This window comes from Acanthopagrus latus, chromosome 12 (genome assembly GCF_904848185.1).
Source record: "Acanthopagrus latus isolate v.2019 chromosome 12, fAcaLat1.1, whole genome shotgun sequence".
Lineage (NCBI taxonomy): Eukaryota > Metazoa > Chordata > Actinopteri > Spariformes > Sparidae > Acanthopagrus > Acanthopagrus latus.
In genome coordinates, this window is record NC_051050.1 from 14,470,730 (window position 1) to 14,490,760 (window position 20,031).

The 20,031-nt window shown below is 46.2% G+C and overlaps 1 protein-coding gene across 4 annotated transcripts in view; it reads right to left on the reverse strand.

The window, feature by feature from the left end:
- Window positions 1-20,031, reverse strand: part of unc5c (unc-5 netrin receptor C) — a 127,082-nt gene that overhangs the window by 9,813 nt on the left and 97,238 nt on the right. For 2 of the 4 annotated variants that reach the window (XM_037117953.1, XM_037117955.1), the window contains exons 5-12: window positions 18,066-18,246; window positions 15,372-15,539; window positions 14,940-15,104; window positions 10,063-10,119; window positions 7,231-7,422; window positions 4,680-5,042; window positions 1,279-1,366; window positions 966-1,137 (exon numbers count right to left, since the gene is read on the reverse strand). In XM_037117953.1, the coding sequence (XP_036973848.1) occupies window positions 966-1,137; window positions 1,279-1,366; window positions 4,680-5,042; window positions 7,231-7,422; window positions 10,063-10,119; window positions 14,940-15,104; window positions 15,372-15,539; window positions 18,066-18,246 (1,386 nt within the window). The remainder of the gene's footprint in view (window positions 1-965; window positions 1,138-1,278; window positions 1,367-4,679; window positions 5,043-7,230; window positions 7,423-10,062; window positions 10,120-14,939; window positions 15,105-15,371; window positions 15,540-18,065; window positions 18,247-20,031) is intronic. The other 2 variants (XM_037117954.1, XM_037117956.1) reach the window with 2 other exon arrangements.

A 20,031-nucleotide genomic window follows, 5' to 3' on the forward strand; every position in this document is an offset into this window, starting at 1 on the left:
GCTTTTGGTCTGTTTATTAAATCATTGGCACCTTCGCCTTTTAAAGAGGTCTCGGTGCACTCTTGCCTGTAAGAGTTCATTAAAAACATATGGAGGGCAAAAAAAAAAAAAAAAAACGGCCAGAAATGCTCTCTTCACAAGCAAGAAAAAGACACTAACAACCACCTACGACGAGGTCCGTTTTCTTATTATCTGGGGTCCACTGCTGATAGAGATTTTTGCGGACAGAGAGGCGATAACTGGACCATTTCTAACAAGTTTTAAGCCGATTTTGTAATGAGGGTAGAGGCATGGTTTCTCCACAAATGATTTGAGGTAATTGGGCTGTTTCTCTGTGTGTGTATGTGTGTGTGTGTGACAGACAGAGTAAATGTGAGAAAGAAGGACTCCGAGGAAAATTCACACTGCTGCCCTCAGCAACCCAACTTATCATCATCAGCACTGTTAACGATGAAGCTCCCAGGCAAAAGGTTTTCCAAAATCACAAACACAGCACACATGCACACACATACACGCACGCACACGCATGCACACACGCACGCACGCATGCAGACAGCGCACACACACATGCTCACAAACCAAAATAGGCATTCAAAAAGCTACAAGAAAACAGTGTGGGGAAAAAAACAGTCCCAGGCCGTTCCCTGCTATCAGAGGTTTACTATTTCAGCACCTGGTTGCAACAGGGCTTCGCTCTGAGTGCTGAGCTTCACAAACAAAGCAGGGGTTTTGGAAGTTGATCCCCTCCTATTTATCATCCCGTTCCATTTCATCATTTTGTTTTTCTCAGTATCTTTCCCCTTTGATCTTTGCCGAGCAGATTCTGCAACCACCCAAATGCAGGAAGGATTACCGACCGGATAAATCAAATACATGCATCTTGTTTTAAGCTGCGAACGCATCGTTTTAATACGATACATGTGGCTCGGCCCCGGTGATGGACATTAGAGCCTCCCACATCTCACCTCCCACTGGTTCTGATGGGAATGGTTCTTGAGCTGGATCAGCCAATCCTGCTGGCCGTCACACACGGCACAGTGGTGCATGGTGATGATGACGGGCCGAGTCAACAAGGCGCCGGGGGGCCCGCAGCTCACCACAGGGCCCAGCACTGTTTGGCCATCGTCCACTGAGGGCCTGGAGGTGCACAGACAAACACACACACACGCGCGCTATTTAATGCCGATTTGACAGCAGTCTCTCACACGGGTGACATGGCGGAGCTGACAGCTGACGGAGCTGCTCCGGGGCAGTGATGTGGCAGCCGGCGTTGCGTACCTCATGTTGTCCTTCCGCTGCACCGTCACATACATCTCGTACACTCTGCCCTGAGGAATGGCCCCTGCCGGAATGAGCAGACTCACCCCTGGGGAGCACACAAACAGACAGGTACATTTAAGAGTTGTCAGGTAGAACACCGGAGTCCCTTACATATATTTGTGCTGTCAACACCTGTCATGGCTGTGATGAAGATGTTGGTCAAGTCAGCGAAAGCGCAGCCAAGGACATGAAAACCAAAAGGTGTAACTTTCAGAATGTACTTAAGGTAACTCTAAAAACACAGGAGGGAACAGTTACCGATAACCGCTGCTCTTTGCAGCTTTGCTCTTTGTCTGTAGCTAGCTGATATTAGCTAACTACTGTAGCTGACAGCTCAGTTAGCTGTCAAGTCAGCATCAGGTGGAAAACGTTGCGTAGAGCCGGAACGCGTTACTCAATGAATTGGAGATTTATATCGACTAAACCGGAGGTGAAAGACAAACCAAGACTGTGTCAGTGAGTTTATTAAAGCACATAGGTCGAGGCATCAAACGTCTGCTAGCTTAGCCGGATTGCTATTGAACACAACTCACCACTCTCCTGTTACAGCTTCCTGTTGTGGAGAAGACCCTGAGAGTCGACAGCAGCAGACGTATGATGCCTCGAACTATGTGTTGTGACCCTATTTGTACTTGGTGAAGTTTGGTGCTGTTCTGAGCATTATTTGTGGCTTTTTGATGGCGGTTTCATGTTGGAGGTGTATACTGCAATGTATTGTTATCATGCAGCCATTTCTAAGGTTGCTAAAACTACATAAGCTAGCGGTCTGCAAACTTGATCTCTCAAGGGGGGTCTGACTCGGTGTCACGGTGTGTTAGACCATAGATTAAACTTACACCGTAATGTCCCTTTAAATATGTATATTTACATGATGAATCTCAGTGCGAACCTGCTCTGCGTGACAATAGAAATGAAATAAATGTTCTTAATGCTCTAACTTTTACATATGTAAGTAGAATATGAGCTATTTTACTTTCAGTGGGTGTATCCTAATGCATTGCTGCACCAGTGAAGAGGAGTTAAAGTCTCCCTGATAGATGGTAATTATTTTTTCTTAGTATAGTAATAGTCGCATTTCCTCTCAGGCCCACATATAAAAACTATGGCACTTTACAGCCTTCTCCTATGGCGTCCGGAAACGATGTGACATTTCATTTTTAAAATCAATGATCTCTCTGCTCTTCATAACATTCTCATATTGCTGCAGCCGGCGTGATTTACATTTTTCCATCTCAGATTGATTTGATATGATGTCCTGTCCGATGTGTTTTTTAAGACCCCACCCCCCACAGTCCGCACACACACACGGAAGCCACACACTCTCTCTCTCGTACTCTCTCCCTCTCCCTCTCTGGAGGGGGTTTCTCAGATAGCTCATTGATTTCCCATGTCCTTGCACTGAACTTTTCAAAAGGTGACAGACAGCTTCTCCTGCTAGCTAGCAAAGGCAATCACGGCTCTGCCACGGGGACGTCTCGCACACTGCCAGTCTCCCTCACAGCAAAGCTTCAAAGAGATGGGAAACGCATTTTAAGATGCAAAATACCAAACAGCCACACTGACAGTGCCACAAAATATTTCATTACCCAGACACACGAACAGATCAAATATCAAATGCGCTTCCCCCCCTTCTGCCTATGTAACACGATGAGGTAGCCGACCAGCAGCTGAGAACACTTTTTAACAGGAATCAAAAAGCGAAAAAAAAAAACTTAAGAAACTTGAGAAGCCGGTGTATCCTTTAATGTCTCTGCTAGTTTGTCGAAGCCTGTCAACATGCATCTGTGGCACGTTACAAAACAGCCCACATGTGTTTGAAGTGAGGACAGCGGGGCTAATGTATGCTGCCTGCAACAGGACACCTACATGTCAGTGCGTGTAGTGCACCTTTGGCATCCATCAACCCCTGTCACTACATGTGCAGTCAATGCACCGATACCTTACATATGGTTTAGCATATTACTTCAAAGCCGCATCTGTGTGCAGAGGTCTTCCTATTGAAGATGTGGGGGCAACTCAGCCGTCATGCAACTAGCCCTGTGAGGCTTCTGCTCGCGCCACGCACCCGCGACCGCCCTACCAGACGTCAAGAGAACTCTACTGTGAAGTATGCCGCCATCGCCGGCCATATCGCAAACAACCATGACGGTTGTATCGGGAAGAAATCAACAATCTTCCAGAGTGGCGCTCGGCCCAGGACAGGAAGGCTCTACAGCAGGCGATTAACACCACCCAGGACATCAGTGGGACCCATCTACAGAGAATCAGAGACATCGGTGAAGTGAGATGCCTGCACGGAGCCCAAATACGACGCTGACCCAGCCACTGTCTGCACACCCTGAGGCCATCTGGCAAAAGATACAGAAGTATCTGGATCCATACCACCGGACAACAATGCAGCCTCATTCTCCAGGCTGTAAGACTACTCAGTTCTCTGGTAAAGTGAACAAAACCCACCTACCAGCTCCTTCAAAGGGTCACGAATGAACATGCTACATCTCGTTTGTTTGACGCTGCTGTATGTGTTGTTATAGTGCCCTGTCCACACTTGCACGACTCCTTTCTTTTTTTCGAGGCAGCCTCTTTTCTTTTTCGAGGCACTGCATATCATCACTTAGCCTGATTGGTGGTATAGGCCACTGTAGCTTTCCCTACACTGCGGGTGTAGGTACCAGAACAGGAGGATACTGCTTTCCTCAGCAGACAGGGGCGGCTCTAAAAGGAGTTCTAGGTCCTGATTGGACAAAGTAGACAGGGATACTGGAAAACTTATTTTCTCTTTTATAAAAAGACAAGACAAGGAGTAGGAAAGGCAAGTTGCAGCTCTACACGAGGTTATCCGATGGATTACTTCGTCCACATCCTGGAGTCTTGACCTCAACGTTCTCAGCCAAGAAAAAAAAGTCTGGAGTTTCATCAGCACCACTCTGAGGGACTTTTAGAGTAATATTTTGGCCTGAGCAGATCATCATCAGCCTATTATAAATGAAGGAAGACTGGCCCCTTCTGAGCACATGGGAAGAGCTGAAGGATGTTCTCTTCTTCATGTCAGGCCGTACTGTAGAGAGGAAGTTTATCTTTTCACCTCAAACACACATGCGAGCGCGCATGCACACACACACATGCACTCACACACACACAAAAGAGAGCCACTGAGTAGCTGAAAACATTCCAGTCCAATCAAAGCGGACAATAGACAGGTAATTTGCCGGAATTAGCTGATCTTTGTCTCTATTGAGATTCAGAACTCTTTAATTCCTTTGTTATACTTAAATTTCCTCGTTAAAAATATCAATACGCACCGAAGAACAGATCAAAAGACATTTGAAAACGGCCCCTCTCATTGTTTGGTACGGTACCTGAGTTGGGCACAATGAGATGTCCCCCCTGGGAGCTGAAGGAGCCCAGCGCGGTGCAGGACGGATCCCTGGTGCGGAGCAACGTCTGGGTCTGCGTGCGACGGCCCATCGTGCTGTCGCTGTTGTCCAGGAGGCAGTGCGGCAGCTTAGGTGACAGTTTGGAGGAGAGTTCCCCTCCCAGGTCGTCCTGCGGGGTCACTAAGCCCGAGGAGTTGTACACCTTAATCTTTAGGTTGGGGAGAGGGTCCAGCAGAGGGGAATTGGTCATGGGGATTTTGTCAGCCACGTCGTGGAGGGCGTAGACGGGGCCGCGGTACATGGCGGCCGCGGAGGTCAGGTCAGGGGGCGCTGTTAGGAGATCAGCTGGAAAAGAAAAAAATGAACGCGACATAAGTATAAAGGAGTCTCGGGAGGAGTGTTTTGGTCATGATTTTCTCTTTCCAACTGTGAGCGCGGAGCGAACTTGAAACCAGAATAACCACGAGGAAATGAAGTGTTGGCAGCAATCGGCAAGACCGCCGCCTGGCTTTACTCATTTGTTTTTCACTCATTAGGGAAGTCCACTTCACCACCAAGAAACATTACTCAGTCAGAGAAGTTAAAGGCGCAGCTGTGATTCATGAGTAACAGATGGCATCACTAGCGCTCAGTTTACCCGGTAGGTACAAGGATGAATGTTCAATAGCGGGGCTGAGTGGGTGGAGGGAAGGCAGTGGGGGGGCTCTCTGTCCCGCAGCGCCTCCATCGCCTCCAAGCGAAAAGTTTACAAATGGTACAGATGTCAGTGAAAGTCACGAAGGTTGGCGGCTAGAGAGGAAATATTTCTAGTAGTAGCAATGCAGTTACTTGTGTTGTTGTACTTGTGTTGTTATTAAAAACGGTACGTAAACATCCATCACTGTATAGTCTCTGTCCAGTGAAACGCTCCAAATTTTGTGTTTTTGACCTTTGGATAAAACTGAGTCGAGACATTTCTATTTCTCAATCCAGACGAGCCGTTTACAAAGTCACTGAATCAAAACATGGCTGTTTTTCAGCGCTCAAGGTGAGTTGACATTTTGAAAATGCGCGGTATTGACCGGACAGCGACGGTAAAACCCCACTTATTTGTGGCACCTCTCCTTCTGAGTTGAACAGCATTTTTTTTTTAATCTACCAGTCTCTGCTGTCTCTCTCTCTGTTGCTGTTATTTTCCCACTTTTTCTTCTTCTTTTTTTTTTAATCCTTCCTGTTCTCAAGACCTCCAACTGACTGCTTACAACACAACACTCGCTCTGATCAGTCTGGTGTCCTGCTGTCTTCTTGTCCAGCTCGCTGCCACCTGTCCTCATCCCCGAGGCCTTACTTTTAAGTGCTGCGTCACCGGCCCCGATCTAATTACAGCCTTAATATGCGACATACAGACCGGCCTTATTATGCCTCAATTAAGAGGCACAGTTTGGCCTCCCATCACAACGACATGCATTTTAATAGTTTCATCACCTCGCCCGCACAAACATGCTGTCTGTTGTCTGTATTTCTCTCATAGGCTCCCCCGCTCATCTGCAGTCAAAATGGCAAATTTACATTCAGATCGTCTCTGACAGACGCATGCTGCCGGGGTGGTTGAGTCAAACCTATCTCACAAGGTTAGCGCTATGGGTAAGTAATGTAAGTGATTCCCAGCATGCCTGACAACAGGTGTGTCATGTAGGGCAAGGCATTGAACCTCAATCCTGTTTTTTTTAATACCGACTGAAATGTGTCTCTAGCATGGAGTTAAGCACCGAACGCTAAGATCACTATGATCTTTTACATAGTTCATGAAGAAAGAGGAAGAGGAGCTGTTTATCGCTGGTATTCAGATGCGATCAGATCTCACTTCCTGCTCCGTATGAATAAACGCGTACATCACCGGAACAAACTGACGCTATCTTCTGTAGACTAAGAGGAAAAAAAATAAAATAAGGGAACCTATAATATATTCTGAATTAACCAGTAAGCCCCAAAGAATTTGTCATACACAGCGTTTTGCAAAGTTTATAAAGTCAACAACCCACAAAAATTGAGCGATTTTGTAACAGAGTTTGGGGGCTTTCTCTCCTTTTTCATCTCTTTCTCTCTCACCTCGTCTCCTCGCTTCAGTCTGCTGTAGTGCAAAAGTTTCTCAAAGTTTTGGAAATTGCTGTCATCTACTACTATAACTATTGTAAGTTATTCTTGCTATTCAAAATAATATGACTGACACCTCAGCGCCACCAACTGTGACAAACTTCCTGCGACCCTCATTCCAAGATAATGAAACCATTATGAAAACATAATTGTGAATATTATATTCCATTTCTCCCTTCAACCCCCGGAATCCTAGACACTGGATTTTTTTTTTTTACAAACATTGTTAAACGTGTGTAAGCCCACTTTTGTTGAATGAAAAACAGCGAAAAAAATTATCATTTCCTTTAAGATGGAGAAAAACGTTACATTTGGTATCCGTATCGTAGCAATCGTAGCGTCACAAGCATAAGAAAAAAGCAGCCGAACACACAGAGCATCGCATCATCTTGTGCCCCACCTTTGCGGGCCGTCTTGATGCTGACTGGCTGGAAGCCGCCATTGAGGGCGGAGGTATCGATGATGTCGGAGTCGAAGTCGCGGTGGTTCTTCCTGTAGACGAAGAGCGCCACGACGACGGAGATCACCAGGCACATGATCACGGCGATGACGATACCCACATACAGAGCTACATCGTCTGTACTGGGGGCCACTGGGGAGGGAGGGGGAGGAGGAGGAGAGACAAAAGACAGAGAGAAAAATAGTCTTTTAAGATCTCATAAGTTCACATCAATAGTGTTAAGCTTTCTTGCTCAATATGCAGGAGTTGTGATGAAGCCATTATCAGCAGACTAATATCCTGGTTAGAGATTGAGCCGGATATTAATAACCATCTACGGGGAAATAAATGCACACAAGTATATCGCTTTTTCTTTTTTTTTTTTTTTATCATGGTTAATGCTGGTGCACTGTGGGAAGTGGGCTGGGTGTTGATGCAATAATATAGGACACTCTTTAATTGTTCAAAGTGGAAAAGGGATAATGCAGCGTGGAGTGCTGAGAGTGATGGTCGACATCGGTTCAAAGTCACAGTTCAATCCTTCTCGAGTGAAGTCATATTGTGTCGGGTGTTATAAAGGGGCTTGTGTACCGCGCATCATAGAGATAATAAGAAGCTGAAAATAAAGATAATGATGATGAACTCTGCGCACGACGGCGCAATTAATAAGGACGGCGGCGTCAGTGCAAACCAATGACACACTGTCCTAACAAGCGGGCTCAGAAGCGAGATCAAAAGTTCTGAGGACTGAGATATAGATGTTTTCATCTTCGAATTACCGTGCTCTGTGTTGGAGTTCAGAGTCTGTCTCCGTCTTTGTTCTTACACACTGAAGATAAGATCTAGACATAGCTTGCATTTCTCAAATTGTCTTTCATCTCTGTCTCCCTCCCAGAGTCTTTCTGTCCACTTTCCAGCTGGAAAAACCTCTGTGATTAGCAGGCCTGGCAAGGATAGAGCGGTTGTTAGGAACTCAGACTCTGACAGGAACCCATTACACATCGGACCTTTTAATGGATGCATACTGACGGTCTGAACTCTCTGTCGTGTTTGCTAAAGAATGCCCTGTACTGTCACCAAAGATAACAAATGGGGAGAAACTCTGCTTTAGCGGTGGTGTAAATGCCATGGGGCATGTGCGAGCCTGCGTGTGTGCATTGTTCGACGTGTGAACACACTCTGTGCGTGTCAGGGGGGCTCGAGAAAAAGTCAAAGACCCAAAGCAACTAAGCGCTTTCTTATCTGCGTGGTGATAAAGCTGTTTTGAAAACAACAACAACAACAAAAAAAAAAAAGACAGAGAGAAATGTCTGTTTTCTGGGATCATTTGATTATGCAAATGGAGCTGGGGCTCAACACCAGTAGATGGCAGCATCAGCCACAGATCCATACGCAGCACTCTCAGGGCAGGCATGATGGCAGAGGATTTGTGTAAATTAGCCTCATGTGTCTCAGGGATACAGATGGCACTCAATCTGTGTCTCTTGTGTTCTCCTGCACAAAGGATGAGAAAAGGAGTAGAGGCAGAGGAGCAGGAGAAGGGAGTGCTTTTGTGACATCTGAAAGCACCAAGGTCTCCAGGAGTAAAAACATCTAGCTTATTTTTCTTATATTTGAATAGGATACATAGTTTAATCTATTATCCATAATCAATAAGTACATAATTCAACATGCAGTCAGTTTAAAAGATGAAATGAAAGTAGGCACGACCTTCACTACGGGTATTACCTTCGCCTCACAGTTTAGGAGATTAGTTTCTTTAGGTAATTTAAAAAAAAAAAAAAAAAGGTCCAATACTGTATTAATTTCAAAGACTTCAGTCCCCAGGAAGGACATGTGTGGCCTGACCCTCTCCATTCAGCCCTAAATAAGACATCACACCAAAGAGGAGTGTCGAGTCGTACCCTCATACATGTTCGTTTTCTAATCCTTCCTCTCGCTGAGACACGAGCAGAAAACAGAGCAGGGGAGCCGGTGATGAAGGTCTTGAAAATGTAATTTCACCGCGCTTCCTCTGCCAAGCTCCCCTGCAGTTATTTAACATATATCCCCGCAGCCCGAACAATCTCCCATCCACGCTTTGATGATAAAGGCAGCAACCTGCTAAGTGTGCGCATTAAAATGTATCACTTAGATTAATACATCCCTTTGAACATGAGCCATTGTCGGAGAGGGAAAGAAAGTACAAGAAATGGAAATGAAAGGGATTATTGAACACTCCATTCTCTGTGAGGACGCAGAGATTTACAGAGGCAGGGTGAGGCAGGGAGACAGCGAGAGAGAGGGGGAAATATTAAGAGATACACAGAGTGAGAACGACAGTGGGTTAAATTCTTTGCCCGACTCTGCGCCCGAGCTGACGGCGGAGGCTGGAGTTCATCAGGAGCAACAGGGTAAAGGGCAGTGTCAGCTTCGAGTTAGAGTGCAGCGACGTGGCTTTGAACAGGCGGGCGGCTGGCGTGGGCACATTTATGAGAGCGGACAGAACGGAAATCAAAAGGGGGAAATGCCTTGGGGTGGTTATCGGGTATAGCGGAAATGGAAACACAGGCGGACATGAGAGAACAACGGCAAATATTTCTTGTGTGTTTTTAGTGCAAAACGTACCACCGCACTACTCAATATTTTCGAATGATTTATCTGGGACTATGAGTGACTGCAAAGTCCGCGTGCACAACCTGCCAATACAGATTAAAGACAAAGACAGACATGACAACGGATGGAAAACTAGTAACAAGTAAAATAATGATAAATTAAATAAATGATAAAAAACAAAACAAAACAATAACTCACATGAATTTCCCAAATCACTCTTGTCTTTAGCCTCAGAGGACTTCTGATATAAGGAACCTTGAAGAGAGGAAAGGTTTGTGGATGGGAGACAGAGTAGGGGAGGTAAGGAGGAGGAGGAGGAGGAGGAGGAGGAGGAGGGGGCAGGAGAGGGATGATGAAAATCAAATTTAAGCCAACAGAAAAACAAACTCAACAAATGAGACAGCAACAAACTCATGAGTAGGAGTGATGACACGGGGAAGCGATCTTTCTTGATTTGGCCCCTCCTCTCCAGATCTGTGTACAGAGTATAGAGATGGATGAGAGGAGTAAGGGGGGGACATGGAGGTTCTGTGAGGGAGTGGCGTGATCCATCAACTTGGCTTAGTGCCTCAGCAGCAGCAGCAGCAGCAGCAGCAGCAGCAGCAGGACTGATGCTGGCAGGTGAGGGGGAATGGAAGGGCTGATAAAGTGTGGGCTCCAACAGAGTCAATAGAACCAACAGCCTTGCATCTGTCACTGGAAGGTGGATGGAGACGGTCGTGCATGGGATGAAAGGAACGATTATGTTAGGAGAGCAGGAAATGAAAAAAAAAAAAAAAAAAAAGGTTGAAGGACAGAGATCTGGCAAACCGATATCCAAAAATAAACATTGGCGATGTACGTTTTTGCAAGCCACTGACATGATGAAACTGAATTTTATGTTGACAGGACGCTGTGCTCACGGGCTGGTAATTTGTGGGCACGGAAACCACTTGGTTAAGGTTACGAGAAGATCGTGTTCAACTGGTTCGGTCGCCACAAACACAGCTGGAAAACTGTCTCAGCATCACCATCTTAAAAATAGACAGTTTGGGTTGCAAATATTTCTGTTGAATTGTGAAAATATTCTAATGTCTCATTAGAGTTATCCAGTGGTTTCACTCTTACAAATGTTTCAACACTGTCTGAAACAGTGTTCTCTAAATTATAACATTCAGTGGTTTCATGAATGATGTTTCACGCAAAAGTTGAGACCATATTTAAACAATAGTCTTTTGTCAAAAAACAGCCAGTAGTTTCATACTTACAAAGGATGAAATAATGTCTTGAACCGTGGTTTCTCATTTAAAATATCCAGTGGTTCCATGCTTACACATGTTGTTTTGTTTTAAAAAAAAAGCCCATCCAGTGTTTCCATGCTTGCAAAAGCTGAAACACTGTCTTGAACAGTGGTCGCTTCTTACAAAAATCCTGCAGTTTCGCACTTACAAACATGGAGACGTCAGCGCAACTGTGGTCTCTCCTTAACCAGATCCAGCGGTGTCATGCTTACATATGTTTGAACATACGCTTAAACAGTGGTTTCTCATTAAACATATCCAGCCTCTCAAACAGAGGTCTGTTTCAGCCCTCCTCCTGACATTAAAGTCAGCCCATACACGTGTAATCTGACCGTGTTGTTGATATGATATCTAACAAATGGTTCTGCAGAAACGCACAATGGCAACATTTCATTCTGGCATCTGGGCCCAGATCTGGAGAAAAACTGTCCACATAGATTTTTATTTTTTGGCCAAACATTGTGCTTCTGTTTGGCCGGGTTATACATTGAGGTGACGTGGAAAGTAGTGTCAAACAGCAGCCAGGGACGGTGCGCGAGTACACATAATATTCAGTCTCCCTGGGACGTCCATAAACAACTATACAAACAATGAAGTCCTTATTGGAGAGGGAGAGAGCCACGGGCGGACAAGTGGACCGACAGGAAAATCAATGGCTTGATAGATGGGGCTAGTGTGTACATGTAATCAGGCAACGGGGAGGCCGGGATAGAGCAGGGGGAGGTGACTGTCAGGGTCAGTCTAACTGATGGCCCGTTTGAACCCATCCTGTAGAGTTTCTATTCATCTGTCCGTCTACAGCACGGTCAGAGTAAAGGCATGCTACGGTGGGTGGGCTCGGAAGGAAACCTCGGAGCCCCAGACAGACAAAGATTATTCTTTCCTGACAACATTGAGCCGAGGGAGGAGGGAGCAAGGGAGGTGGGTGGGGGGGGGACAGGAAATCATTGTCTGCGTTTCAGCCATTACTTCCTTGAATATGGCAGATTTCCAACCACAGAGATGGATACTGTCGTCTGGCGAAACTGATGTCATCATGAGAACAAAAGCCACAGGTTTATTTTTTTGCTTCCTGGTGGAGAGGCTGTGTAACTCAAACTGCTGATTATACACAAGATATTTATTTACATGCAATCAACACTTTTCAACCACTTATAAATACAGTGTGGATAACCAGATGCTCTTGGAAAGCCAAAGAGAGCCTGGAGTTGCGATTTTCCAGTCTCTGGGGCTCGATAGCAATAAAGCGTCTGCCCTTGCCGGAGTGAGTGCTCCCCCCCCCCCGTTTCTCTACATCAATGTGTCAGGAAAATGTCATGTCTGCGAGCAGGGTTACCGAACACTTGGAAAACAACGTCAGAATCGAAGAAGACGGACCACAGAGGGCGAGCAAAACAGAGATTTAGTCAGGTCAGCCTCAGCGAACTGTGAAAACTATCCTCCTGTGTCAGAGTCGGGAAGTTCTGTGTGAACAGGCAGAGTGCAACCTCTCTAGATCAATTTGTAGGTGCCTAACTTCGTTAAATCCAACCCCCAAACTCCCGGACAGTCCAAATGTGATAAACAAGCTTCAAAGTAAATTATAACAAAAAACTCCTTCCTTTTTGACTCGGGTCAGTTGTGTTTTCTCGGGGTGCAGCAGCGGAGGCCGAGCGGCTCGCCAGGTTCTATTTCCAGCGCTGCGCGGATCAAATTCCTTCGCCAGATTTTCTGCGATGGACTGCAATTGAAATGATTTAAATAAATTCAAACAACCGAAAATGAGATCAAGCTGCAATGGAATCCAGAGACATGTGTTTGCCCGGATTCCCTGCCCTGCACTGGAGGGAGCGGATCAGCGGACCGAGGTGAGTTCGGATTGCACGCAACTTCCATTCCCAATCATATTTGCCATAATGTGAGCTTTTAGATAATGGGCCGTTCTCCTAAATGCTGGTGGAAATGGTCATTAGCATTGACATAAGTGGCTTCACCCTCTTAGCTCCCAAAAAAAATCAATCCCTGAAATGATCCAGAATCTATATCATTATGGCTTTATATTCTCTGCAAACTGGCCATCAATCTGCTGAGAACTAATGCTTCGGAGATGGGCCGAGTCGCAGAGGGCGTGCAGCTGGGGCGGGTGGGGGGAGCGCGGGGCTGACGTATGTTGTGCCGCAGTGGGAAATGAAATAAGATGAATAAGACAAATAAGAGGAGGTCTTCTTGTAGATTGCTCCCTGATGTTCCTCCACACTGCAGACATACGACCTTGGCAATAGAATCAGCTAATGCATTCCTCTCATGCTGACGCTGAAACGAAATCACCGAGCGCTGAAGTCATAGTTTCCCGTCGGTCCTCCTCGCCGCGTACGGACGCTCGGTGCAGGGTGTGTTTACTTTGGACGGAGACGCGCGGATCCGTCGGCCAGCCGCGTCTTAAGGATGCAGATTGGCCGTCAGCCGCAACCTTAGAGCGCATCATGTCGACACCATCCTAGCAGGTAGCAGTTTACAGCCCCACGGTGCGGCAAAATCCCAGATCAGCTGCACACAGTGACGGCCAGCTGTATCAAATTCTAGACATCCAGCAGCCGGGCCTCTGTTATATTATTAGTGTCACAGTCACCATCTGTAGTAGGTTATACAGCCGATGGAGGCATCTGTGACAGCGAGTGGGTCTAACACCTTCAAAGATGTTTATTGAGAGGATTTTTATTAAACTAGACACAGGGTTTAACTCAGTTACCGTGCAAGTCTTTCCAGCCATCTCCCTCCCATCCTCTGTCTCTTGCTATTATAGGCACAGAGGAGTGAGGGCAGAGGGTGATTTTTTGTCGATGAGGTCCAAGGTATCAAATGCTGTACTCTTTGGCGTCTTAATAGCGCACACACGCACACATCAGAGCAACTGCAGCACGATTCCAATCTGTGAATGCATTATACAGGAGAGGGAGCGGGGGTTTCTTTTCTTTTCCTTTTTTTGTTTTTTTGGCTCACATACAGTAAACGGCTGTTTTTAACTCCCTTTGACAGAGTGAGCGGCAGAGAAGAATTTGCCGCCTGCGGGAAAATATCTGGCCGCGCCACAAACTGGCTCCGGCCTTTCAGTTGTTCGCAACGAAAGGGCGAAACCAGTGCAAGATCTGTGAATCATGAGACAGAAATTCTGGTGCATCTCGGAGCCTTTTGTGTTCTATGAAATCAGCATGAGAGCATTATGTTCAATGCTCTGCGAGTTTTGAAGCACATGTAATTGCCAGCACTTTGTGGCCTCCTGTTTCCTCTCATTTGACCGACGGAATCCAGAGTTCTTAAATTAAGGTAGTAATCAAAGCTGCCTGGTAGCTGTGACCCCCCCCTTATGTAATTACAATATAATCACTTATTATTATTTTAAATATAACTCCCAAATGCTTCGCCTGTGACAAGGATAATTACTTAGAGTGCTTCCCCATGTGGCCAAAGTCTTTATTTTTAACATACACTTACATTTGAGCTGACACAGGGAAAGATGTGCAGCGCGTTCTGCTCTATGTCACTTTTATTCCACCGGTTTTTGTGTATCATGCATGTGCAAATAAAGAGATTTGACTGCAGCAGACAGAGAGAGAAGGCACTCCGGCGTGTCTTATTGTTTATGTATGAGTGAGGCGAAACAGAGTGAGTGAGCGACAGGGCGGCGGGTGTGTTATGTGGCGATGTGAAACACAGCGCTTTGATGAAAGAGCAGAGTGAAATTCATGGTCAAAGGGTGAAGAGACGTCTCTGGTTGGCAGGTCAGAGAGAGTAGCAGAGGATTAGTCGGGTACTCACTCTGCATGCACAGCCCATCGGTGCAGTTCTTGGACTGGAGCACCATGCCCTCACAGTCCTTCCCCCCGTTTTTGGGCGCTGGAGCGCTGCATTCTCTCCTCCTCCAGTGGGTGCACTCTGTCCCACAGGTGGACCACTTACTCCACTCTGTCCACAGGCCATCCACTGCCACACAACAGACAGGATTGACGGGGGGTGGGGGGGGGAGAAGAGTGAATGGGATGGCACATGAGGGGGATGGAGACAAACGAGCGCAGTGAGTGGAGACGTGATCCGAGACATGTGGGAGAGAGACACACACACGTAAGGGTGGAGGCACAAACAGAGCGAAATATGCAAACACAGAGCCGTATCATATTTTATGTATTCTATGTGTGACCGTACCCTTCCCACCCACTTGTAAGCGGGCGCATTGTAAATTTAAGTCCATACCTGGGCAGAGAGGATTACATGCCAGCTTCTGGATGCCTTGCCCTTCACAGATGGCGCCGCCGTTGAGTGGGGCGGGGTTGGTACAGCTGCGAGTGCGTTTCTGGTAACCGCGGCCGCAGCGGCTGTTGCACACTGACCACTCCGTCCATGTCGACCATCCCCCATTCACTGGAATAGGGTAGTAAAATAATGAAATACCTGTATGTTTTCTTATCATTTTTTTTTTCTTTTACATAAAATACAACAAGATTAAACACTAAAATAAAAGTTATATGAATTAGGATATCATGAATTTTACATCTTTTGGGGGTAAACTTTTCCTTTAACAAATGAATTCAAATTAAAAACAAATGCAGTACAACAAAAAGAGACAACATCTTTAATATGGATTTGATTAGGTCTGTCTACAGTGTGACCAATCAGTAAATCATTAACTGGAATCCCTAGGGTCTTCTGGCTCATCTGTCCACGGTGAAATCCATATACGGGGGTTTCCAGTTCTGAACCTGGAATCTCGGGGTCGTTACTTTGCCCCGCAGCCAGACAGTGGATTCCGGTCAGATTGCTGCATTTTCCATTCACTGATTCCTCCTAATGCCTCTCTTCCCTCTCTCATCCATCTCTGTCAGCGGCTAAATCCAGTGCAGAGTGACACCAGGGCTTGTGGCTGAGAACAAGTCTGTGGCATTTGAGATGGTGGAACTGGGCCCCTCGGAGCCTCCGACTTTCAAATGTGACATGCTTACGAGTGAAGCCCAAAATATTGGGCTCTTGGGGGAAGACCGCCAAAGCCCCGCATTTCTTTACTGTCTGCTTTCTCTCCTCCACGGATTATGGATCTATCTTCTCTCTCCCTCTTTCTCTCCGACTCTCTCCCAGTTTTTTTTTTTTTTTTTTTTCCCCTCACTCCTTTGTTGTCAGCTTGTGCTCCTGCTCCCAGTGTCCTTGTAAGCACGTTGGTCTAGAAACCTCTGGGCTGAAAACATACTGCCTGTCCTTCTCACTTTTTCATCACTGGTGTCAGACACAGCTCTCCCTTATCCTCTGGGCTCCTTGTACTGATTTATAGGGGAGTGTGTCTGCTTACAAATACAGCACAACTGCGCATGGATGTGCGGGCATCCCATTTTGGATGAAGAAGCAAGGACAGCGCAGACAGATGCGGTGGCTTGTTGCATTCATTCTCAAGGATGAGCCGACATCAAAGCAGTTTTTTTCGACACTTCGACAGCGATCCCCGTCCCTGAAATCCACTCGCTCTCTTGGATTAACTTTTTTTTTTTTTTGTTTCTACGCCACCCTTACATCGATCCCTACTAACCACATTGTGCTCAGTCTTTACTAAACTGAAAAGCAGAGCAAAACAACAAGGGCGCGAGCAATACCACACCTCCAGTAGATTTGAAACCTAATCCTGGTGAGAGCGTCACTCGTAATCACCCATCCACATGCACTCGTCTTCCTCCAGTCTGAATATGCATCGCCTCCAGCAGGCATTGAAGTTCAGCCTCGTAGCCGTGCTGCGCAATAACAGTGATGTTAGTTGATGTTGGGGAGACGGTGAGTGAGTCGGTGTGAAACCACAGCGGGGGTCTCTTTAAGTATGCCTCAGCCACATCAGCACCTTTCTCGCACTTCAGAAACTCACAAGTCTCCCAGACTTTGCACACCTTCAGGCAGGAACAAAATGAGTGAGTGTTACACGCCCCGGGATAGAGAGGGCTTCGCTTTATGCAGAGTGACTAAAAATGTGTTTTATTTTGAGAGCGGAGCTGAAGAGACTTAACCCACCACGAACACACCAGGCCGACGATTAGCTATTGGTCATCCTCTGTCCGTGGCTGTAGTTGGTGCAGTGTATCCTGCCCTGTTGGCACTGGAGTAGTATGTAGAATTGGTGGCAGCTCATGAAAGTGGTGTTAAAAAAAAAAGAAAACACTGCTAAATCCTAACAGCGTTTGGATATCTACCGAGAGACTTTCTGCATGTCTCTTGGTAGATATCCAAACGCTGTTATGATTCAGCAGTGTTTTCTTTTTTTTGTTACACCACTCTAGTTAATATAGCTACTTCTAATCGAGAATATGTCATACAAAAAATGCAGCCACAGAATGTACAAGCTTCTCGGCCGCCGGCTGTAGTTTTTGTGGTGTGTTCAAGTGCAGCTTTCTGGTCGAGACACAGGAGACTGCTGCAACAGACAGCCTTAGTCGCAGCCATCTTTTAATGTCATTTTGGTATTTCAGGGCCTCTACGGCCATCGCCATCTTGTTTTTTTCCGGCCAGAAGTGACTACATATGGATCAGAAGGCGAAGTTGGGAAGGATATCCTGATTGGATCTAACTGAGACCCCGCCCTTAGGCACTCTCTGCTTTGACTTCTGTTTTACTCTAAATGGGACCATCATTTGCAAAATGAGCATCATGATGTGTTGAGGAAGACCTGAAACAAGCAATTAAGACCGAAAACTAATTAGCAAACTATTTACTAAGGTACTTAATCAAGCGAGAAGCAAGGTCATTTTGTCATAAGCTTACATACGATCTGCATACTTCATGAAACTAGTCGACTCGCCCCCTGCTGGCTATGAAGGAATGCAGATTTACGGCCTTCTCCATTTAACACAGTCAATTGTTTGTCTTTACTGTACATGCCAGGACGTGTTGTATCTCATCAGCGTCAGGATAGTTTACCGTAGACGATGACGGTGGCGGTGGTGCTGCGCCTCTTGGCCACGATGTTCTTCGCCACACATGTGTAGTTGGCCGTATCAGAGAGGCGGGCCTGTTTGATGATCAGATTGTGGTCGATGGTGATGTAGAAGTTCCTGTCATCTGCGGGATCTATGACCTCCTCATTCTTTAACCACTCCACCTGAGAAGAGGAGGAAGAAGAAGAAGAAGAAAAGGGGAGAGCACAATGTGAAAAAAAAGAGTGATGACAGACAGTTCTGAGACGACCGAAAAAAGGATTTCAAACAGCAGCGGTGAGAGAAGATATGAGACAGGTTGACCTCATTAAATTGCAGAGAAATCACACCAGAGTGTTTAAACAGCTATAGTTTTTCTTGTCTCCGTCTACCCTCTCAAATAGCAGCGAGCGCCAGGATTAGAGGCACAATTGTTTACGTCCCCGAGGTCCCGCTACAAAAAGTCAATATCTATCATGCTCTTTTTTTATTCTCCCCCTAGAACAAAGCACTACACTAACAGCAGCAGTGCCAGGCGGCAGGGAAAAAGAAAACTCTCCGCGATTCCCGATGCCGAGAGGCTCTCTGACCTTTCCTCAGTTTCATTTCTCTAAATGATACTGATAGTGAACTCCCGGCACTATCACAGAACAGGGGGCCATTTAGAGCCTTTATTTGGCCGTAAATCACCCGTGATCCCTTTTTCTCTTCAAGGGGGTGCAAAGGGATTGGGAAAGAACAACACAAACAGTCACGTTGATTCAAAAATATATCCTGGTTTCTCTGGTTTTCTTCCAAGACGCCATCCAGTGATGAGGAGGCCTGCAAAATAACTAACTTCCTGTGTATTGTGGAATCCCCCCGAGGAGCAGGGCCTGATAAGAGATAAGTCACTAAGGAGCAGTACAGGAAAAGATAAGCGGGATGTTTATAAAGAGTCTTTCTCAGGAGAGATAAAGTATCTCAGAAAAAAGTGGGGCAAAAACCTGATATAAGGCCTGCCAAGACAAAACAGTGTGTGGGCTCACCGCTGTTGTTTGATTTCATAAGGAAACTACACAGAAACGGCGTGTAGCTGTGCAGACATGTACAACACATCGCCCATTGTTGGAGGACCGGCATTGTTAGAACTTGCTCAATAGAGAAGATGGTCCCGATTGTGAACTGCGCTGGGTTACACGCATCACTAGCCTCACAAGTGTCAGCGTTAGCCCGAGATGTCAGATATCGAAGATGGCATCGGCGTCGCACCTCGGCAAAGGCGGCCCGCTCCCTTATCCAGAGGGAACACATCGGGGAGGCTAAGTAGAGAACATTTTCGATACCTCACTTCACAATTATTTCACGCTTTAACCTCTCCCAACCCCGCCCTCCCTCGAATCAATGCGCACAACACTTGCAAGACACTCATCCCCGCCACACAGACTCAAATCCGAACAAACACCGGATGCAGACGTGATATCAGCAGAGCTTTACAGTAAACCCCTGCGAGCAGGATGTATATTCTCTGCTGATTTGGTGCTTACAAGGGATTTTTTTTTTTCTCCATAAACATGTGTTGAGCGAATCAATCTCATGGAGCCAGGAAGGATAGGATTCCCCTCATAAGACGTCTGCTCGCTGAAATTAAACCTCTCCCTCGCAAGAGCATAATGTGATAAAGTGCCGCGTGACGCAAGTTGCGATGTCACTCACTCGCAGACTGTTTTTTTATCCGCCGCTCCACGATGCGATGCTACAGCACTGCGAGTGTCTTTTGCCACACAAAAAGAAAAAAGGTTTTCATATTAGCCACTGAGGATTTAATTGAATTTGTAACGAGACGCGTAATGAAATCAGCCTTTATTATCACACAAGGAGATGAGAGCAGCAGGATGACAACACAAAAAGTAAAATGTCTAATCTGTTAACAGCAGATGTGCTGGAGTTTACTGCTTCAGTGCCATTTAAATAGCGACAGTGCAAATATA